The sequence below is a fragment of the Thalassophryne amazonica genome, chromosome 2, assembly GCF_902500255.1.
Source record: "Thalassophryne amazonica chromosome 2, fThaAma1.1, whole genome shotgun sequence".
In the NCBI taxonomy this organism is placed as follows: domain Eukaryota; kingdom Metazoa; phylum Chordata; class Actinopteri; order Batrachoidiformes; family Batrachoididae; genus Thalassophryne; species Thalassophryne amazonica.
In genome coordinates this window covers 130,693,842-130,718,196 of record NC_047104.1, presented here as the reverse complement: position 1 = coordinate 130,718,196, position 24,355 = coordinate 130,693,842, and the positions used below count along the sequence as shown (strand labels likewise).

At 41.5% G+C, this 24,355-nt stretch overlaps 1 protein-coding gene across 1 annotated transcript; it reads left to right on the top strand.

The window, feature by feature from the left end:
* The first annotated feature begins 1,387 nt into the window (after positions 1–1,387).
* LOC117504204 (forkhead box protein N5-like) lies at positions 1,388–23,737 on the top strand. The gene is made up of 7 exons (XM_034163600.1): positions 1,388–1,508; positions 2,242–2,334; positions 16,435–16,664; positions 18,652–18,738; positions 18,821–18,948; positions 21,702–21,934; positions 23,648–23,737. Exons 1-7 carry the CDS (start codon positions 1,388–1,390, stop codon positions 23,674–23,676), a joined length of 921 nt encoding a protein of 306 aa, XP_034019491.1. The 3' UTR covers positions 23,677–23,737.
* Positions 23,738–24,355: the final 618 nt, after the last annotated feature.

The following is a 24,355-nucleotide window of genomic DNA, read 5'->3' as shown; positions in this document are numbered from 1 at the left end:
TGTTGGCTTTGTCAAATCAGGACCTTCAGCGTGCGCTGGGGCGGTTTGCAGCCGAGTGTGAAGCGTCCGGGATGAGAAACAGCACCTCCAAATCCGAGGCCATGGTTCTCGACCGGAAAAAGGTGCTTTGCCCTCTTCAGGTCGGTGGAGTGTCCTTGCCTCAAGTGGAGGAGTTTAAGTATCTCGGGGTCTTGTTCACGAGTGAGGGATGGATGGAGCGTGAGATCGATAGACGGATCGGTGGAGTGATGCGGTCGCTGTATCGGGCTGTCGTGGTGAAGAGAGAGCTGAGTAGGGGGGCAAAGCTCTCGATTTACCGATCGATCTATGTTCCGATCCTCACCTATGGTCATGAGATTTGGCTCATGACCGAAAGAACAAGATCGCGAGTACAAGCGGCCGAGATGAGTTTCCTCTGCAGGGTGGCTGGGTGCTCCCTTAGAGATAGGGTGAGGAGCTCGTTCACTCGGGAGGAGGTCAGAGTCGAGCCGCTGCTCCTCCACGTCGAAAGGAGTCAGTTGAGGTGGCTCGGGCATCGTTTCCAGATGCCCCCTGGACGCCTTGCTGGAGAGGTGTTCCGGGCACATCCCATTGGGACGAGGCCCCGGGGAAGACCCAGGACACGCTGGAGGGACTACATCTCTCAGCTGGCTTGGGAATGCCTTGGGGTTCCCCTGGAGGAGCTGGGGGAGGTGTGTGTGGATCGGGAGGTCTGGGCGGCTTTGCTTGAGCTGCTGCCCCCGCGACCCGACTCCGGATAAAGCGGAAGAAAATGAATGGATGGATGGATGAAATGTATTGATTATACTCAATATTATATGTTTGCAATCATGAATACCAATCGATATCATTACTTGTTTTACATTTGAAAAACATAATCCCATTCCATAAGTAACTTAAACCCTATTGCACCATTTTCCAATACCTAACTAGTCAACAGTTTTTTTTGGTTGTCTGTACCGTGGTCAAAACACTGGTAAGGATGATTAATAACTTTTCTAATTGATATTCCAATAGCTGATTTAAGCTAAACTCTTATCCTACTCTGTTTTCTGTCACATTTGTGATGGTTAAGTCAATTCATTCTCTTGTCATAATCATGTTTTTAAAATGATAAAAAAAAACAATCAAAAACAATCCTGCTAGCACATATAATAAAGCTGAGCTGCATACCTTAATGTGAGTAAAGTCTTTTTAGAACCTTTGTTTTAATTTATTAAACAAATTGAGGTTTTCTGCAGCAGGTGCAAATACCTCCTACAGATGGGACTTTGTGTCTAATTAAGTCCAATCAGGACACACATCTCCAGCTGTAAAAGCATCCTGCAGGCTGGCCACACAACCTGCATCAGAACATTCTTCTGTCCAGCAGAGAAGTCATTGCTTCATGAATTTGCAACTTTGCAACAAAGCTCGGCTGTTGGAGCTGCACTGCTCGACAGGCCTCACAGACTGGGATATGGAAAAGGAGCTGAAGCTGGCGACGACCACTGATCAGTTCTGTCAAGGTAATTGGTTTGGGGTTGTTGCTGACTGTTAAAAAGCACGTATATAACCTGACTTGAGCTTCTTTGGTCATTTCTGTATATACTCACTGACCACTTCATTGGCACACCTGTCAAAATATCTAATTGGCCAGTCATATGGAAGAAACCTAAAGCATTGATCTACTTAAGTTCAAACCAGAAACTAAGAAGGTGAAGAGATAAAAGTGGCTTCAGTTGCTGGGCTGGTTTAATTATTAAACTAATTTTCTGGTATTTTTACACAACCATCTCTAGGCATGCATCAAATGTTCAAATGCCTTGAGAAATGCATGCCATGGAAAAATAAAGGCAATTTTGAAGAGAAACTGGGTCCAACCTGTTGCCAGCAACTACTTTAGTGTACCTCCATAAATTAGCTGATGTGTTGTCACTTAATTTCACTTTCGCACTTAATTTCATGTTTGCACAGCAATTTGTTAAAATGCAACTCAAATGACTGTGGGGAGAGGGGTGGTGGTGACTGTAATGTGAAAAGTTGACTTTTCTGGTGCAGATGCAGTTCCACTGGTACTCTAATGCCTCCTGTTGCCTTCCATGTGGATTGTTACAAAGAGCACCCCCACTCAAATTTTAGCAAAATAGCACCCTAACCAGCACCCTCACTCTGTTAATGATGAAAAGATGGGGCTGTTGACCCTTAGCTGAACTATTTATTTTATAAATGCACTCCAGTTGATTGATTTTTCTTTGGCAGATGACAAGGTAAATGATCAGTACCTTGTCCAATGGCACTATTCTAGAATTACAAGAAGAAACGATGAAGGGAACTGGCATGAACAGAAATCAGGTGAGTTGAAAGAAAAGATAAGTGGGTAATTATTTCAGTTACAAGCTTTGGAGACTTAAAGTACTGTGGTTTTATAATGCTGTATCTTCTGCCAGGATATTTAACATCTCTGGATCTCTGGCTGAGCTGCCATTTAGTTGTGAACCTTGTTGATCTGCGAGAGTAACACTTCTGGGATGTTTGGTATCAGCACTGAAATCCTTCAGATAGAAATGCTTGTATCCTACCACTGCAAAAGCTGTTTCCATCTGAAATATGGACATCGTTCCATCCATCACAGGGTCACAGCCACGTTTTGACACTTTGAACAAACGTCAATATATGATGAGTAGACTGCACTGTGTGACGTGTGGGCAAACACTAACCATGACCAAAACATAGCTGAATCTTCCCTGATAGTGCAGATGCACAGTTGGAGGGGAAATGACACACCTGATTAAAAACTAGTCTCCCCCCATGACTTAACAGAGCTGTCAAACTCCTCTCAATGATTGAAAGGGGCACTGATCAAACATAAAAATGTGACTGTGTGTTGTCCCAAAAGGCTCTGTCTTGACAGCATATTTTCTGCTGTGTACTTGATCACGTGAACCTGCTCATCTTTTTAAGCCATAAAGTTAAGGCCTGTGGTCTGAGTGAAGTCCAGCTGTTAGCAGTGGCTGCTACTTGTTATGGACTTGACTCGATCTACCTTTTTAAGCACTTCGTTTACAAATATCTGAGAAAATGAAGCTGGTGGTGTGGCTAACTATATTAACAGACAAGTTTGCTTGCGTATTTCCATTCGAGAGTTTTTGTGATTCAAATCAATTTCATTTATATAGCGCCAAATCACAACAAACAGTTGCCCCAAGGTGCTTCATAACTGCAAGGCAAAGCCATACAATAATTACAGAAAAACCCCAACTGTCAAAACGACCCCCTGTGAGCAAGCACTTGGCGACAGTGGGAAGGAAAAACTCCCTTTTAACAGGAAGGGTAATTAGCACTAATTAGTCAAAGTTACTTAGCCTGTTGGCCTGAACTAGTTTGGGCTTCATGATTCACACGGGTCTTCCACCCTTTTTATCCACTTGTCCATTGGCCAAGATGGCAGCATAGAGCCACTCTGACCGTCAGATCCAATCATCAGAAAACTCATGGATGACATCATAGAGGGTTTGCCCACTTTACACTGCATGTAGAATTATTAGGAAAGTTGTATTCTTAAGGTTTAATTTTATTGCTGAACAAACATAACTATGTAACAAAACTAACAACAGCAATCAGATTTCTGACATCCACCAATCTGGATCCTGATCACCTCCAAAATTCAGTGGCGTCTTCATGCTCTAGTATCTGTATAATATCTGTAGTACAAATTTGGTGAGACTCCGTGAAGTAGTTTTGACGGAATCCTTCAAAGTCTATTAAGTTAAATCACTTGAGTCACAATCTGGATCACCTCCAAAATTCAGTGGAGTCTTCCATGGCCTAATGTCCGTCTTTGGTGGAAATGTTCGTCAAAATCTGCAGTAGTTTTGATTTAATCCTGCTAACAGACATGAATGCTGATGATTGTACTGCGTCCTTGGCGGATATAAAAAAATTTTTATTAAAGTATATTAGATCCACAGTACTCTTAGTTCCAAAAGGGTAATTTGTTCTTGCAGTCCATTCATAATATACAGGATAAAATAATAAATACAGCAGCTTGAATCCACATTCAACCATCACACGGCACAGTGTGTGGTTTTAAAAAAAAAAAAGTCAAGGAAGCAGGATCACAGTTGTGCATTTAGCAGCCTTATGGCAGAAGCCGTGAAATCATTTGCTTAAAGGTTTGTCTTTCATGTTGGCACATTTAAGGATTCATTATAAAGCACATGGTCTGGTTGGCACAATATTCTGTTTGCTCTCTGGACTGCTCATCTATTCCATAGGGAGCAGAGGTCATTAAGTTGTGTGCCAGTGATCTTGGAGCATACCCTTTACAATGTCAGACACTGGTTATCTTTCACAAATAACCCATAGAACCAGCAAATTTATTTATTTGTTTATTTGATGCGGACAATGCACATTAATGAACACTTTGTACATTTTCATGCCTTAGTGTAAATATGCCAGATTTAGCTAAAAGCTACTTTCCATCTGTAGTCCTCACACAATAAATAACTTAAAACAAAACATGAGATTATGTACAATACATCTCACCTGTGTTGAAAGGTTTGATTGTTTTTGAGCCATTTTTTTAAAAGCACTCAGGGTGGGACTGGTTCGTATCCTTGTTGGAAGGCTGTTCCAGTTTGTAAACCCTTCACAGAGATGTTTTGTCCTGTGACAGTTGGTCTGAGGGGCACCTCACAGTTGAGTTCAACATTGACCTTTTGCCTCGTTGAATGGCTTGTTCCAGCTTTCACCTCATGAAATATTCATACCATTGAAAGAATGTAAAAACATTCAGTATTTGTTTTATATAACGGCTAAAATAGATCCTTGTCAATTGATACGCTATAAATTTATAAACAGAAAAGAGACTTATTTGGCATTCTGCTGCTAAAGTCCAGTGATACTGTGCACTGACTTTGGACTTCATTTAAAAAAAAAAAAAAAAGACTTTGTAGTTCCCCATTCCAGCCAAAAATCATGTCAGCTTTTCATGTGAACAGTTCTTAATGCATCCAGATGGCTTACAGCGGAGTGGATTATGTGTGTGTTACAAGAATTGGCAGCATCAGTTAGCTCAATCAAATCATTGTCATTGTCCCCCGTGCGCGCACAGACACACAACTGGGTCGGTGCTTGTGCGCGCGTGTACTACCAAAAGACTGTGCACATCCTCACTGCAGCAAAAAAATCACGTCAAATGAGTCCAGCTTTTCATTCGTTCTTCCTAACAGCCTCCAGACAGCACAGTGGATTTTTGTGTGCACGAGCACGTGTGTGCAGAGTGTAATGGTACCAACCATATGTAACCAAGCCACACTCTAAAGGCAATGCAACACAAATGGGATGAATTAATCCATGTCATGTGACATAGAAGGCACCAATCAATTGACAAGGATCCACTCAGCTGTTATGAGTCCAGTGATTAAGTTAAGGAGATTTCATCCTTCATAACTTTTTTTTTTTTTCTTCTTAGTGCTTGATCATCAAAAACGTTAGTGTTTGGTATGAATTCATTCAGTTATTTATTTGCTTGGGGAATGGTATTGCTGCGGCTTTCCATGGGTTAGGTTCACTATCTGCATGTGTTGTGAAAATTCCACTAAGCTGATCCAGCAATAGTGGAGTGTACATCCACAGATGATGTCATCAGGGCCAGCAGCCTTCCCTAATTTCATCTTCTTTAACAAGGTTTAAAGTTCTGCTACTACTTGTAGCCTATAAAATTGTTCACGGAGGGGCACCTCCCTACCTAGCTGACCTAATTAATGCTGCGTTTACACATAATGACAAGTCATGAATGCCACGAAGTATACATTCTTGGCCACTGACCACGAATGTGATGATTCAGGGCAGAGGCATCAGGTCTCCTCAGGAACTGCTACAACCTGTTAATTACGCACTGTCAAGAATAATGTTCCACGCTGTTGCGCGTAACAGCACATCATTAAGTTCTGTCACGTTGTGAATTAGGCAAATTGTCTCCACACACACCCATATTCATCCAACTGTCAGCTGCTGAACAATTCAGATCGCTCTAGTTCTTCCTCAACAGCCACAGCAGAAGAACTTTATGACTGCATGCTTAGTTGGGCTCTCTGCCATGGAGTGGCGCAGAGAGGAGGAGGAGACGGAGAGAGCTCGTTTTCCCAAACATCAGGCGCAGCAGGTGAAACACCTGCAGGAGCGCACTGAGGAGCATTGGAACGAGACTTTTAGCCAACTTGGTGTCACTGTCCTTCAGCATATTGCAGAAATGAAGCTGAATGCGGTGCGCACATCAGATTCGAACGCTATCGCACTCTATTAAGTATCACCACTAATCGCGACAGATTAACACGCTCAGTTGCGACCTCCATGACACGAGGCGAAATGAGGGTGGAGCGTGACATTCGTTGAAGTGTATTTTTTTTAATTTTTTTTTTGGACAGTCAAAAACATGCTCCACGAAAATCACGACTATTAAGAAACCTATTCAGATGTGTTAAGAATGTCAGGAATGTGCCAAGAATGACACAAACGTGACGTGATGGGTCACAGAGCTTTCTCTTATCATGTCCCTGTTCTGTGGAATGATCTCCCTGCATCAGTAAAACAGTCAGATTCTTTGGAGACTTTCAAGTCCAGACTTAAGATGCACTTATTTTCCCTTTTGTATGGGATAGTATGTTACTATGCTTTTAATTAATTTTATTAGGAAACGGAGTGTGCCGCGGCCTCAACTTCACCTAAATTCTGGGTCTTTTAGTGAAGCTTGGGGCTAGTGGCTGGTGATCACCTTAGTATCTCTTCTTTCTTGTTGCTTAATGCTGACAAATTACGCTGTATTTGTTGTCATTCTGATGCTTGATTCTGCTATTCTCTCCGTTTTGAGGTGCGGCTCCATCCAGAGATGTGTGTGTGGTGTCTGTTCTGGAAACCCTCCTGTCCTGTGCACCGGCAACATTTCCTGTATGTTTGTTTTGTGAATTTTGTTTTTGTATGAAACATGGCCAAGCAGAGGGTCACCCCTTTGAGTCTGCTTGAGGTTTCTTCCTCAGAGTTTTTCCTTACCACTGTTGCTCTGCGGGGTTGGTAAGGTTAGACCTTACTTGTGTGAAGCGCCATGAGGCAACCTTGTTGTGATTTGGTGCTATATAAATTGAAATTTAAGAGTGGTGGCTTATGTCTGGGATATCTCAAACGCGTTTTGAGGTTTCAGTGGTTCTCTTTAATGTGAAGATCTAATGAGAAGGACCTTTCAAACCAAGAAAAAAAAAATGAGGTTAAAAGCATCTAGCAAGTCTACATCATCCACACCAGTTACCCTAATGGGTTGTCCTGTCTTACTGGTGTGCTTATTTTAAATAATTTGTGTAGCCACCCTTCTTCTCAGGAAGTACCATAAGCCTTCCATCCATAGAATCTTTGATTTACAGAAAGCTTTTGATACCATAGACCATACCTTACTATTGGATAAACTGCAGAGGTATGGTATCAGGGGAATGGCTCATGACTGGATAGGCAGCCATCTACAAAATGGGTATCACTGTGTCCATATTGGGATAAACTCAGAATTTTTGAGATTACATGGTGGTCTGCCTCAAGGTTCAGTCCTTGGTCCATTGCTGTTTCTTTTATATTTTAATCTTCTTTAATTCCTAAGTCAGAGTTGTATTTTCTTTGCTGATGATACAAATGTGTTCTGTAGTGGGGATCATTTGGAACAGCTTTTGGACATGGTGGAGAAGGAACTGCAGAAATTTAAACAGTGGTTTGATTTAAATAATTCTCACTTTATCCTGGTAAAACAAAGTGTATTATATTTGGAAATAAGCCCAGGAATTTAAGTAGAAACTTATTATTACTCACTCATCTTCAACCGCTTATCCGGGTTTGGGGTTGCAGGGGCAACAGGTTCAGCAGGGGATCCCAGACTTCCCTTTCCCAGGTCACATTGACCACTTCTGACTGGGGGAGCCCGAGGCGTTCCCAAGCCAGTGTGGAGATGTAATCTCTCCACCTAGTCCTGGGTCTTCCCCGGGGTCTCCTCCCAGATGGATGTGCCTGGAACACCTCCCTAGAGAGGCACCCAGGAGGCATCCTTACCAGATACCTGAACCACCTTAGCTGCCTCTACTCCAGGCTCCCCACAGATGACCGAGCTTCTCACCCTATCTCTAAGGGAGACAGCAGCCACCCTACGAAGGAAGTCCATTTTGGCCACTTGTACCCGTGATCTAGTTCTTTTGGTCATGACCCAACCCTCATGACCATAGGTGAGAGTAGGAACAAAGATTGGTTGAGAGCTTCACCTTTTGGCTCAACTCACTTTTCGTCACAACGGTACAGTAGAGTGAACACAATACCGTCCCTGCTGCGCCGATTCTCCGGCCAATCTCATGCTCCATTGTCCCCTCACTCATGAACAAGACTGTGAGGTACTTGCACTCCTTCACTTGGGGCAAGATCACATTCCCTACCAGGAGTAGGCATTCCATCGGTTTCCTGCTGAGAACCATGGCCTCAGATTTAGAGGTGCTGATCCTCATCCCAGCCGCTTCACACTCTGCTGTGAACCTATCCAGTGAGTGTTGGTCACGGGCCAATGAAGCCAACAGGATCACATCACTTGCAAAAAGCAACAATGTGACCCTGAGCCCACCAAACTGGAGACCCTCCTCCTCCAACTACGCCTCGATATCCTCTCCATGAATATCACAAACAGGACTGGTAACAAGGCGCAGCCCTGGCGGAGGCCAACCCCCACCAGAAATGAGTCCAACTTACTGGCGAGCACCCGAACACAGCTCTCACTTTGAGTACAGAGATTGGATCGCTCTGAGAAGGGACCCCCTCACCCCATACTCCTGCAGCATTTCCCACAGTATCTCCCAGGGTACCTGAGCCTGTGCCTTCTCAAAGTCCAAAACACATGTACACTGGATGGGCATACTCCCAGGCCCCCTCTAGGATCCTTGAGAGTGAAGAGCTGGTCGGTTGTTCCAGGACAGAACCCGCATTGTTACTCTGTCAGAGGTTCAAGTACAGCCAAACCCTCCTTTCTGGCACTCTGGAGTACACATTACCAGGCAGGCTGAGTAGTGTGATGCCCCTGTAATTGGCACACACTCTCTGGTCCCCCTCTTTAAATATGGGGACTACCATCCCAGTTTGCCACTCCCTAGGGGCTGACCCAGACCTCAACACAATGTTGAAGAGATGTCATCTAAAGCCTGGTTCACACGACAGGATTTTAAAATTATCTTTAGGTTCCAAAACCTGAGACCACACGTGAAGATAAAAATCATAGCTCTAACAGGTTTGGTCGTACAGTGTGTGGTGTTCAGCCACATGGTAAGGACAACACCACACACGAACAGATTTCACACATGAACATTCCCAGCTCAGACAGGAAATCTCGCAAAATCTCTCGAGATTAAACATGACTTCAGAGTAAACAAACGGAGATACTTTGTGGACTATTTAAAACAGTGGGGGGAAAAAACAATAGAAAAACAAAAGGTGTTCATTAGAGGAGTGGAGACAGCGTGTCCACCAGACTTTCTGGTAAGTCAGAACAGCTGTATTGATTTTATTTTCTGCTCTGTATAGCTGTCACCTCACTTTCTGATTGGCTGCACATCACATTCAGCAGGCTGCGTGCTCGTTTTGGTCTGAGGACACAACACACACTGCGATATCGGGCCAAAAAAAATCCAACATGTTGAATATCCCCCATTTGCGATTGGCGCGCTCTTGACATCCTTCCAAGCAGATCAGAGCGCTCTTAACACACCACACACGTACAGGAATAACTGATAAGATTATCTTTAGCATCATCATGATTGTCGGGGCGTCCTTAAGATTGTCGGAAGGGGAAGATCGGGTCCGATATCGGCCTAATTATCCTGCCCTGTGAACCAGGCCTAAGACAGTCCCCCCACACCCAGAGCCTTCAGCATTTCTGGACAGATCTCAACCCCCAGGGCCTTGCCACTGTGGAGTTGTTTAACTACCTCTGTGACTTCCAGCAGGGAGACTGAACAGGGGCGTAGCACCAAATTCTGGGCCCTAGGTACTAACCATATTGAAGCCCCCCCCCCCCCACACACACTCTTCTTTTTTATTAACACAAACACCAAATTTGTAATGCGTAGTCAGACCAGGTCTAAATCATGTGTACCTTAGGTCACAACTGTGAGTCAGAACCCATTTTTAAAGATGGGGGAGCAATATTGAGTTGGGGGGTCTGGGGGACCAAATTGCACCACTCAATATTGCTAGTTTTCAAGCTCGCCTCGCTTTTCAAAGAATTTGGTTAGCAACTGTTTTCCCTCATTTAGTTTTCTTTTCCTGTCCTTTTTACTCTTCTTTCTTGAAATCCAGACTTTGATTTAGTTTTTTTTTTGTTGTTTTTTTTTTTAGGAAAGACATGTCTTAGTCTAAACACTAGGGCTGCAACTAATGATTATTTTAGTAATCAATCAATCAGTTGATTATTTTTCGATTGTTTTTTTTTTTAACTTACATGTGAATTTTGCCATTATTTAATTAAATTATTATTTAAAGGCCTTTATCACGCAACATCAACGTTTGAGCTTATAACAGTTATGTTCTCGTCAAAAACATACCTGGAGTGTTTAGTTTTATTTTGCACATACATACATCACCGACACACCAGAGATTTCCATCAGGTTTCACCCAATTATGAGCATTTTTAGATGCCTACAGCAACTGTCTCAACCACTGACAACGTATTACAGCAAGAGTCCACAAAAGCATTTTTACAGGCCCGACTAAAGTGTAATATGTGATCTTTAATAAGATATTTTCCTGAAAAGACACATGTGCAGTTTACTGCGTTTTATTTTTTCTTGTGTAAAAACACAGCTTAGATGTGGTTTGACCAAAACAATTTATCATTAAAATAAAAATAAATAAAACAGGGATGAAGTGGAGATGTAAGAGTCACTAGGTGTTCACAGGAAACAGTTATTTATGTTTGTTAGTTGGTTCTATATTTTCTGTTTTGTTTTATCAGGTTCTTTTGTCTCTTTCTCTAAAATTGTATTGTAGCATTATTAGTTATTATTACTATTATTATTGTTGCTATTATTAATATATAAATAAATTAAAAAATATTATACTTTGTAATACATTTGACTCTTTTATGACAACAAGTGACTATTCGCACAGCCGCCGTGTCCATAACTCTCATTTGGCTATTCGCACAGCAAGACTCTGGTGGTAAAACTTGGAACTACTTGTATAAACAAATGTAGAGGGATGAAGGTCCTGGGTCCTGATTGAAAAGACATTCCCACTAGCTTGGCTAACGGAAGTCCCCTTTGGCTGACCTGGTAGAGGAATGGTCTTTAGTGTGAGCCGTCTGGGTTCGATCCCACCGCCGTCCCGACCACCAAGGTCCTGCGGTCACACAAACATACTGCATTAAATAAGTGTCATTAAATGAGAGTTATGGACATGGCTGCTGTTCGAATAGGGTCGGCCTTTTGCCAGAGTCTTGCCGTGCGAATAGTGAAATGAGAGTTATGGACACGTCTGCCGTGTGAATAGCCACAGCCTTAATTATTATACAGAAAACAAATGCACAAACATGCTGAAATGCCAGCAGCTAAATGCTAACTTTAACATTGAAAATGCCATAGACATGCTAATGCGTTAGCATCTGTCCTGTTTTTAGGTTATAAAATACATCTATCAACTGTTTCAGAAGGCCATAACAGGTCAGTTTAACATAAAAAAGGTAAATATTCCTCTCAGACATATGCTTTTTAGGGTTTTCGTGGGGAAAATTAAGATAAAGCGAAATAAAACAAATGAAACCAACGAAGCAGCAGCTCGAAGCACTCCTTCATTGGTTCAAGATTCAAAGCAAAGCTCAGTTGATTATATGGAAGAAATGAAAAGATGACTAAACTAATGATGACTAAATTAGTTGACAACTATTTTAATAATAATTAATAATTTTTTCTGTAATTATTGTATGGCTTTGCCTTACAATATAAAGCGCCTTGGCGCTATATAAATAAAATTGATTTGATTTGATAATCAATTTTAGTCAATTAACTCGATTAGTTGTTTCAGGCATACTAAATACCTCTCCTCTTTCTGTCAGATCCCGTTTGGGACGTGTGTGTGTGTGTGGGGGGGAGCAGCGTGCCGCCCGTGCGCCTGGGCTAAACCATTGAACAACTGTGCAGGGGTGGGAAGGGTTCCCAGAGATCTTTCAATATTATTGTTAGAGCAGAATTATGTTTCACAACATTTATGGGTGATTCTTTAACTACGGGCACTATTGGCCTTGTAAATGTATTTCCACCACACCATTGCCTTACAATATAAAGTGCCTTAGGGCAACTGTTGTTTGTGATTTGGCGCTATATACATGTGCTCTGATGTCACTGTTTATCTCCATAGAAACTACCCAAACAATCTTTCATACAAACTGTTTAGGGACATTACAGTGTTGTGGTGGAAATTACGGCAATAGTGTGGGACAACTACATTTTGTTTTAAAAAAAAATCACAACAGTTGTATGACATTGAATACCCCAATTATGTTTTGATTATTTTACTGATATTTTATTCAGAGATATTTTAAAACATTAGAAAAAACGTTTCTTTGCCATTCATTTTTATCATTGAAGATCAAAAGTCTGGGTGTGGGACAAGCACAAAACGGCAATATTTGCATATAATGATGCTAGAACAAATTTCTTAACACACTTTCATTGTAAAGATAACTATAAAAGTGTGAAATTTCCCCTTTTTTCTGTTTTTCATACAATAGGATCAAAGGACGTAATAAGTGCCCGTAGTCTAAGAATCACCCTTATACATTTATTCTAATTATATTCTTTTACAAGATGAATTGTATGGACATTAATAACATGCAACACAAAAATGTATTTAATGCCAGTTTTATTGTGCCCCCCCCCCCCCCCCCCTATGCTCTGGGCCCTGGGTACATAGCACCCTTTACTCCCCCAGTTCGACGCCCCTGCTGATGAAAGTCCTCCATCAGCTTTCAGTTCTGCACCTTCTATAGAGGGTGCTCCAGTCTGATGCAGGAGTTCCTCAAAGTGTTCCTTCCAGCACCGGATTACATCCTCAGTTGAGGTAAACAGAGTCCCATCCTTACTGTAGACATCTTGGATGATTCCCCGTTTTCCCCTCTTGAGGTGCCTCACGGTCCACCAGAAGCACCTTGATTTATTATTACATGATGTTGAAATTGTAACTGAAACAAAATTTCTTGGAGTTATCATTGATGATGAATTAAGCTGGAAAACACACACATAAATTATTAAATCCAAAATGTCAACAGCCACTGCATTTCTGTATAAGGGTGATTCTTAGACTATGGGCACTTATTATGTCCTTTGATCATATTGTATGAAAAACAGAAAAAAGGGGAAATTTCACACTTTTATAGTTATCTTTACAATGAAAGTGTGTTAAGAAATTTGTTCTAGTAGTCTATGATGAATTTTTCACCTTTTTTTCAGCATCATTATTTGCAAATATTGCCATTTTGTGCTTGTCCCACACCCAGACTTTTGATCTTCAATGATAAAAATGAATGGTAAAACGTTTTTTCTAATGTTTTAAAATATCTCTGAATAAAATATCAGTAAAATAATCAAAATATAATTGGGGTATCCAATGTCATACAACTGTTGTGATTTTTTTTTTTAAACAAAATGTAGTTGTCCCACACTATTGCCGTAATTTCCACCACAACACTGTAATGTCCCTAAACAGTTTATGAAAGATTGTTTGGGTAGTTTCTATGGAGATAAACAGTGACATCAGAGCACATGTATATAGTGCCAAATCACAACAAACAGTTGCCCCAAGGCGCTTTATATTGTAAGGCAATGGTGTGGTGGAAATTACATTTACAAGGCCAATAGTGCCCATAGTTAAAGAATCACCCATAAAGCCCAAGATTTCTTCCCTCAGTATCTCATTTTATTCATTAATAGCTCCATATGACATTCTATTGAGGTTTGGGGAAACGCTTATAAAACACTAATGCAATATTTTTATTGCTAAGAAAAGCCATAAGAAATATCATTATTAAACCTTAACCGTGAGCCAACAAACCCACTATTTGTTTTAATAGTCTGAAATTCAAGGACTTAGTAGGAACATTATTATCTGATAAATTAAAGACTACTGTATAGTCACTGGTTCTGTAAAAGGTGTGAACATCTGTCCTGAACATATTAAATTATGTGGTACTCTAGTCAGCATTAAAAGACTTTATAAAAATATATAAGCTCTTGCTACAGTGTGGACAATTAAGTTTATTGATTTGGTATGAGTTCTCGGATTGTGCATTATTTTGTGATGAGAAAATTACATTCATTGATTATTGTCAAAGGTGTGTGCTTTGGTCCTTTTGTGTGTGTGTATATGTCTATATGTGTATGTACGAGTGTGTGTGTGTGTGTATATATGGTAAAATGGGCAGGTGTCTATAAGCTTTTGCTTCTGCCTACACCCTTTTATTCATTCATGGAATCTTTCTTTTCACACGGGTGTACTGTTTTTCCCTCACTGTAAACTTCATGTTTTAGGAGGGCCTACAAGTTCTCAATGGCATTAAAGACTAGTGAATAAGGTGATCATGTCATTATTCTGTCATCTTGGAGAACTTTGCTGATGAGCAGTACTCCAAGCAGTGGAGTACTGCTTGGCTATCACCTCACCTTTCTTTCACCTGTACCACTGATTGCAGAAATGATCTTCTAGACACTGACAGGTTTGGGGGTTTATTTTCATTTGCTCATCCTTGTTAATAGCAGCCCATACAACACCCCTCCTCCACCTTGCTGGTGTCTGACTTGAAGAGGTGCTTTGTGCGTCCATCAGTCATCCAGCCATGGCTCATCAAGAGTCACTAATTCCATCTGTCCATAAAACAATCTTCAGATAGTTCTTGGCCAAATCTTAATGTTGCAACTCTCAGCTTGTTCAGTGGTGGTCCTGTTTTGGCATTCCTAAAGGCCCCTTCACACACAGTATAAATAAGTACAACTCAGGGCGGAACAATATGAGGGAATCATGAAAACATCGAGGCGACAGTCAGGCCTGAATAATGCTGCTGTGATGGCTTTGTGCACAGGGGAACAGAGTGCGAGCAGCTGTGAAAATAAAAAATGCACGCCACCCAAAGGATTCAAACCTGCAACTTCCAAAAGATCTGATTGCCAGCCAGAAACTTTACCACTGAGCTACCATCGCTGTCCTATAAAAGGTGCGTGAAAATGCCTGACATAAAGGAGGACATGGACGCATTTAAGAAAAAATAAAAACACCACATTTTATTGAATCCCTCTTATCAAGCGGACAATACAAATATGATCCGTCTGTTCCACTGTAGATGACCCATGGTCACAGATGTACAGTCATGACATGAATGAGAACCAGGGCACTCTTATCATGCCCAACACGCATGTCTTGTGGATGGCGCACCACAGAACAGACAGTGTCATGTGTAACAGAACTCTCGTGGGTGAGGTGACATTCAGATTCCCCGCTGCATGTTATGATCTGGTGGTCTATTTCACCTGGGGTAGCTTGTCAATGTGCGTGCACTTGCTGCAGCTCATTGCAACAGTGATATGCTTTTATGTATGTCCACATGAGAACAGCAAGCAGACACACACACACGTCACAGTGGACAGTTGTTAGTGCATGTCCGTCCAAACACAGTTCATGTTCCCCAGCCGTGACATCCAAAACCACAGATCTCCACAGCCTCTTCTGTCGGTGGGCACACACACAAACGAAATTCTTGCTTGCCTAAATGTTGTGCACACTTTTGTCAAATCTTTGGGACAGCTGTAGTTGATCATATTCATTAATGAAAAACTAAGGGGCCTCGGAAAAAATAAAATGCAACAGAAAACCCATATGTATAATTTTGAAGGGCGGAATGGATGCTTATTCCAGGTAAATTGTGTTTACCTCTCCAAAAAGAAGGTGGCATGTTCAGTTTTCCAAGTACATCTGCCATCGTGTCAGGAAGGGCAGCTGGTGCCAAATGAACATTTAGATCCTTGTTAGACTGACCAAAAGACTGATCGATTTTGTTTGTTTTTTAAAAAGTGCAAATTGTTCTTCCTGGGAGCAATTGATGAAATCATCAATGTTGTCTTGACATTCATGTCCATAATGGGTTCATGTAAACATCTGACCAACTGTATATACTGTAGCATTAGAATGCTTCATTAAAATGACACAAAACAGTGTGATCGTACAGAATTTCATATGCTGGACCAGAAACTGTTAGGCTCATCATATCTGGGATTCTGGATTATTTGCTGTTAAAGATTTCACCTCTGGGTAACTGTCTGTGTTTTTTTTTTTTTTTTTTTTTTTATAAATCAGTTTGAGTTATGTGTTTTATTAACTGTGATGCTGTCATGTTTCTACCAGATTCATTTGTGCAACCAACCCTTTGGCTCTTGGTGAATCCTAACCTTGCTTGCCCGATCCAGTACACAGAAAACACAACGGGTCAAACTGTGTGTGAGCAAAAAGATACCAGAACGTTTCCACCGGAGCCTGGAGACAAACTCACCACAGACCCTCTACCAGGGGGCGTCTGTGCTGCTTCTTCACATGACGTAATGTCACGCGCTGCTGTCGCATCCACAGAGTCGAAGGTAAAACCTGCACTAATCACTAAAAGGATACTCAAAAGTTTGAAACTACCTTATTCAAATGGGAATCAGGTGAAACTCAGAATATCTGAAACACAAACTACTTTTTCATTTTTATTTATATATATATACACTCAACAAAAATATAAATGCAACACTTTTGGTTTTGCTCCCATTTTGTATGAGATGAACTCAAAGATCTAAAGCTTTTTCCACATACACAATATCACCATTTCCCTCAAATATTGTTCACAAACCAGTCTAAATCTGTGATAGTGAGCACTTCTCCTTTGCTGAGATAATCCATCCCACCTCACAGGTGTGCCATATCAAGATGCTGATTAGACACCATGATTAGTGCACAGGTGTGCCTTAGACTGCCCACAATAAAAGGCCACTCTGAAAGGTGCAGTTTTATCACACAGCACAATGCCACAGATGTCGCAAGATTTGAGGGAGCGTGCAACTGGCATGCTGACAGCAGGAATGTCAACCAGAGCTGTTGCTCATGTATTGAATGTTCATTTCTCTACCATAAGCCGTCTCCAAAGGCGTTTCAGAGAATTTGGCAGTACATCCAACCAGCCTCACAACCGCAGACCACGTGTAACCACACCAGCCCAGGACCTCCACATCCAGCATGTTCACCTCCAAGATCGTCTGAGACCAGCCACTCGGACAGCTGCTGAAACAATCGGTTTGCATAACCAAAGAAACTTCTGCAAAAACTGTCAGAAACCATCTCAGGGAAGCTCATCTGCATGCTCGTCGTCCTCATTGGGGTCTCGACCTGACTCCAGTTCGTCGTCGTAAACCGACTTGAGTGGGCAAATGCTAACATTCGCTGGCGTTTGGCATGTTGGAGAGGTGTTTCTTCATGGATGAATCCCGGTTCACACTGTTCAGGGCAGATGGCAGACAGCGTGTGTGGCGTCGTGTGGGTGAGCGGTTTCTAATGTCAATATTGTGGATCGAGTGGCCCATGGTGGCGGTGGGGTTATGGTATGGGCAGGCGTCTGTTATGGACGAAGAACACAGGTGCACTTTATTGATGGCATTTTGAATGCACAGAGATACCGTGACGAGATCCTGAGGCCCATTGTTGTGCCATACATCCAAGAACATCACCTCATGTTGCAGCAGGATAATGCACGGCCCATGTTGCAAGGATCTGTACACAATTCTTGGAAGCTGAAAACGTCCCAGTTCTTGCATGGCCGGCATACTCACCAGACATGTCACCCATTGAGCATGTTTGGGATGCTCTGGACCAGCGTATACGACAGCGTGTACCAGTTCCTGCCAATATCCAGCAACTTCGCACAGCCATTAAAGAGGAGTGGACCAACATTCCACAGGCCACAATTGACAACCTGATCAACTCTATGCGAAGGAGATGTGTTGCACTGCATGAGGCAAATGGTGGTCACACCAGATACTGACTGTTATCACCCCCAATAAAACAAAACTGCACCTTTCAGAGTGGCCTTTTATTGTGGACAGTCTGAGGCACACCTGTGCACTAATCATGGTGTCTAATCAGCATCTTGATATGGCACACCTGTGAGGTGGGATGGATTATCTCAGCAAAGGAGAAGTGCTCACTATCACAGATTTAGACTGGTTTGTGAACAATATTTGAGGGAAATGGTGATATTGTGTATGTGGAAAAAGTTTTAGATCTTTGAGTTCATCTCATACAAAATGGGAGCAAAACCAAAATTGTTGCGTTTATATTTTTGTTGAGTGTGTGTGTGTGTGTGTATATATATATAAAACTCAGTCTTTGTGTAGCTTAGTTCCAGTCTCGGCCTGCATTTTTCACCTGCTCATGATCAAATTCTTCAATGTTTTGCTGTGAGATGGATCATTTATTAGTGTCCCAATGAGGTGTAGGGTTTTTTTTTTTTTTTTTTTTTGCAACTTTAGACAGACTATTTCTAAGTTGATGAATACGTTTATCTGTAATGTTAATGTATCATACTTGCAGATCAGAAGGGACTATGCTTCTTCAGTGGATTTCCCTGTCTGTCAACCAGTGAACAGCAGACGCAGAGTGAGAACCATGAAGGCCAGGGTGAGGGTGCTCCAGGTTAAGAATTGTTCCCATGAAAGTAAAGTCCTCAGGTCTCCCTGCCAACAGGTCTTCCCTTTCGCAGGATGGTAATCTGCTGAAGCCAGGAGGATGGTCTCGTCCACCAGTCAACTACTGCATTCTCATCGCCATGGCACTGAGCAGCAGCCCCAACAGGAGTCTCAATGTTCAGCAGATTTATAATTTCACAAGGTTGGCCCAAATTTAAGCAAAACCTCTTCATGTCAAGCTTCAACCTATAAAGCTCGCACAAATATGGAGGTTTAGCTCAGCCATATGGAGTGTGTAGCCTGGGTGCTGGTCCCAAGTCTGGATAAATGAGGCTAGAGGAAGATAATGTATATTGCCATATCTCAGCCACATGGGGTTTGCAGTCAGTACATTCTGTGGAATGGCATCAGTTATGTGCCAAAATGACCATCCAGGTCATAAATCAAATTGCCATAACAATCAGTTGAGGCCTGGTTAAACAAAGCCAGTGGTGCGGTCTTTGCAACAGGGGGTCTTTGCAAATTGGTCTACTTCATGGCAAAGAGACCCTCTCTGAAGTCTGAGTGAGAGGAGGAAATTTAGAGTGGATGTGACTTGGGACTTTGCATGTTGGCAGTATGACTGACTGGTAAAGGGAGAGAACTGGCTGATATCATGGAAAGGAGAGGTACACACTGTACAGGAAACCAACTGGAAGGGAACTAAGAATATGATGTTTCCACCCCCATGCTTCTTGGTTGGGATGGTTTTCTTGGGGTTGTTCTCTTCCTCTAAACATGGTAAGTGGAGTTGATTCCAAAAAGCTCTATTCTGGTCTCATCTGATCACATGACCTTCTCCCATGCCTCCCCTGGATCATCCAGATGGTCACTGATGAACTTCAAATGGGCCTGGACATGTGCTGGCTTGAGCAGGGGGACCTTGCTGCCCTGCAGGATTTTAAACCATGACAGCATCATGTTACTAATGTAATCTTTGTGACTGTGGTCCCAACTCTCCTCAGGTCATTGACCAGGTCCTCCTGTGTAGTTATGAGCTTTCTCAGAATCATCCTTACCCCACAAAGTGAGATCTTGCATGGAATCCCAGACTGAGGGAGATTGACAGTCTTGTGTTTCTTCCGCTTTCTAATAAATAATCATAACAGTTATTGTCTTCTACCAAGCTGCTTGCTTGTTGTCCTGTAGTCCATGCCAGCCTTGCGGCAGGATAATTAGGCCAATATTGGACCCGATCTTCCCCTTCCGACAATCTTAAGGACGCCCCGACAATCGTGATGACGCTAAAGATAATCTTATCAGATATACGTGCCATGTGTGGTGTGTTAAGAGCGCTCTGATCTGCTCGGAAGGGTGTTAGGAGCGCTCCAATCGCAAATCGGGGATATTCAACATGTTGGATTTTTTTTTTTTTTTTGGCCCGATATCGCAGCGTGTTGTCTTCCTACCACAAACGAGCACACAGCCTGCTGAATGTGACATGCAGCCAATCAGAAAGCGAGGAGACGAACGTACAGAGCGGAAAATAAAATCAAAACAGCTGTTCTGACTTACCAGAAAGTCCGGTGGTTGCACTGTCTCCCCTCCTTTAAAGAACACCTTTTCTTTTTGTATAGTTTTTTTTCTTCCTCCGTTTTAAATAGTCCACAAAGTACCTCCGTTTGTTTACTCTGAAGTCACGTTTAATCTCGAGATTTTGCGAGATTTCCTTTGTGAGCTGTAAATGTTCATGTGTGAAATCTGTTCGTGTGGTGGTGTTGTCCTTACTGTGTGGCTGAACACCACACACTGTACGACCAAACCTGTTAGATCCATAAGATGACTCCAGAAGCAATTAGAGGTGTTTTCGGGATTCAAGGTTTGGCAGAATTGATTAAAAGCCACTACAAATAATTATTTATATACAGCATCCGGAGCACAGAGCAGGTGGAATTGTGTGCACAAGAGGGCAGCCTCTCAGGTCCTGCTTAGCTGCCAGGCACTGGGATAAAGGGCTTTTAGCAGCCTCGTAAGCACCACGCACATGCCTCTAAAATCTCATTTGGTCGTCGCAGTACCTCGTACACAAACTGCCCCACGCTGTTGTTGCTAAATTTTGAACATCTTGAAATTAGCGCCACGCTTGGAGATGAGCCTCATTAACCGAAGATAATGCCTCTCAGAACCACCATTCTCCCACGAAAGTTGCATAAACCCTCTCGTAGCAAAAAACATGCTGTGTGGCTCATTAGAAATGAAACAAACAACCCCACGAATCTTTCTATTAATATCCTAAATGATGTCTTCTTCTGCTGGAGCAGAGAAGAGACAAAATCAGTGCATCTCTATTATTGTGCAGGCATAAATTCTCACTTTCGTGGATGTGGGCGGGAGTCAAACACACACACACAACCAACCTGGAAGTAAACAAAACTGACATTGGAGGAATTTCTTGGCAACAGCACTCCCAAGGCCACTATGCCCATGTAAATTGCTGACTGGCGTAAGTTGGCTAATGTACAAGTTTAGCTGTTGACGTGAAACTGTGACTAGGCGGCTAATGTCGGGCAACTAACCATAGTCGACTAAGTAAGCTTAGTACACTAAAAGATTATACCACTTCATGAAACCGGGTCCAGAAACATTGGAGGTGGGTTCAAGTTTTTATCGTCCAGAAGAGTGCAGTCCTCAGAACAACTAGGATACTGTGCTGAACCCTCAAACTCCAAGGCCTCTGGTAGAGAACCCAAGCTTGAGAAACTTGGAGTGTAATTGGTTCATCTAGAAAGTTTCAATGATGTTTCTAATTTCTGGCAAAGGCTTTTCAAAAGTATGAACACCTCTTCAGTTGGCTAAGTTACAGTAATGACTCAGCACCTCTGTCATCTTTCCCTCGAGTTGTGGGGAGACAAGTACCAGACAGAGGTTGATTAGATTGACTTGGCAGCTGTTAACAACCTTCATGTCCTTTCCCAGAGAGCACTTCCCCTTCTTTCAGACGGCTCCAGATGGCTGGAAAAACACCATCCGACATAACCTGTGCTTCAGCAACAGTTTCCGTAAAACACCCCACCAGCTGTGTCGAGATGGGAAGAGAAGGTCATGTTTGTGGCACCTGACAAATGATGGCCGGCGGAGGCTAAGTGATGAGATCCACACACTGTCAAGCGAGTGTTTCAAGGAGCTAAAGAAAAGCATGTCTCATCCAGGTGAGGCAAAGCCAGTACCGTGAAATCAGTCTGTTCAGAGCTATAGGTTTTCTAAGAATGACCAAATGTGGAGAATATTAATCCTGGCCATTGTTGTTGAAGTAGCAGTACTGATGGATTATATTTGTTGTGACCACATGCTGACTTTGATTAGCACTTTATTTAATCATTTTTTACCAATGGGTCTTTTTGAGCCATTTCAGTCAAAATGACACATACCAAAAAGTAAAATGACAAACCTCCATTAAAAAAAAAAAAAAAAAATTAGAGGAAATGAGATTCAGACATTCAGTTCATGTTTGTGCCAAGACAGATTAGGGTTCCCCACCCCCAAACATGACATGGACATCCTGGTTTTCATCAATGAGGACCTTGTTAAAATAATTGGTGGATATTCAGATGGAAATGGTGAGAGAACAATTATTTTTACACAAATATGTGCTTAGAATATAAGGGGTCTCTGTTTTATGGTGGTGCTACTGCACTATATAGTACGTTTTTTTAAATTTAGAAACTGAGCTAAAATCTTTTCTTATAATACTACTTTTGTAATCTAAAGATTTGATAAACCCATTTCTGACACCTAAACAGTTCATCCAAATATTTTTCAATTTAATATTTTCAGCTTGATAGCAAAACTCTTTTACAGTGTTGCAATTGTTCTGAACATGATCTTCAACACATTGGCATTATACTATATAAAAGTGCCTTTTTTTTTTTCTTTTTTTTTTAAAAAAAGGGGGGGAAAATTACTGAAGCTATAGTAAAAGGACCTGAACGTGCCATCGAGTCTGCAGACCCCAGAGTGTTGTCTGTTTTACATAATGTCTTTATAATATGTGGGAGACCTTTCATTTGGTAACTTCCAGAAAACTTTAATCCTCAAATCTTGAATTATCCACAAACTGTTAATTGCATACTGAAAAAATGAAACTAATTGAATACTGAAAAAATGTCTAGCAAAACGTGAACGTCATTCATTATAGTGTGTGTTTCAGTTTAAGTAGTTTATGGCTCAATTACTGTAGGAGATCTTGATCGTGAACTCTATCACGGCAAAGATGATGATTATTTTGGGGGGGCAAATGTGCAAAAATTGAATTTTAGTGAATTGGTGACTTGTATTGCTCATTTTAATCATTAAAATAAATCACTAAAATTAAATTTTTGCACATTTTCCCCAAACTGAGTGCTGTAGTATAACCAGCAGGAGACACTGATGTGATCAGTGAATTTGGTGACACACCTGAATTTATTATAATTATTGAATATTTTTCTGCTGTCTTGTTTTTGCACTTGTAGATGGTCCCTACTCTTCCATTTCTCTGCCTTCTGCTCGTTCAGATCAATTATTTTATTTTTTTTTTCCTCCCCAGCTCAGATCACGGCTCATATAGATTAAATACAAGGTTGTAGCTCATTGTCTACCTTCCTGAGGTTAGAAACTAGTGTTTGCTTTCAATGTTTCTTAAGATTATTGAGCCGATTGAGTGGATAATTCACGATTTGCAGCTGACTTATGTTTTGGGGCCAACAACTCTGATCATTGGTCAGTACATTTTTGTTGATTTCCTCACTTCTTTAAAGCATAGGTTGCTCATAATGGAATTGTCCAAATGTAAAGACATGTGGTGGTAGAATTTTTAACTGGAATGTTTAACATGATTTATTTAAACCTGAGATGAAAAATTACTGTAATTTTCTTTATTTCAGAACTAATCCGGAGTTTGTTTGCAGTGTGACTGGAGCAGTTAAGTTGATTATGGTAACATGATGTACATTTAAACATACCATGTAAAAGGCTACGCTGCATTTATTTAATTTTTGGTGTGGTTTCGTTTTTTGTAAATATCTTGAAAACCCTAAGTGACTTGTTTCAGGGGGAAAAAATAAAAGTGTAATTGATAGTCTGAGTCGGTCCATCCATGTCTTCAACCAACTCTACTCACAATTAGAGCTGCACTCAGATTGCAAGTACCTCCAGCAACAGAGTAGTCACATTTTCAGTGTCATACTGGTGTAGTACAAAATTATACTGATCCTTCGTTACAAATGTATCATTATGTTAGCGTGGAGTTTGCTACCAGCTCAAGGTTCTCAATATTTCTCCACTTGAAAAATGACAAATTTTGATGAACTTGTCTTATACTGACATGAAAATGTAAATTCCATCATAACAAGTGGACTATTGGTATTATGAATAAGAGTCAGCCAAGGTATCATCTCAAAATGGCAGATTTGGAAACATTTTTGGTCAATTTTGACACTGACTGAACTTTTAGAGGTCAAAGATCAAGGTCACACAAGAAGTGCCTTCCTGTGAGGAGCAATATGAGCCAAGTTGGAAAGCCCTATGATTCCTAGCTCCAAAGTTATGGCCAGTTATGTTGCATCACACTAACATTGAAAATGTAATATATA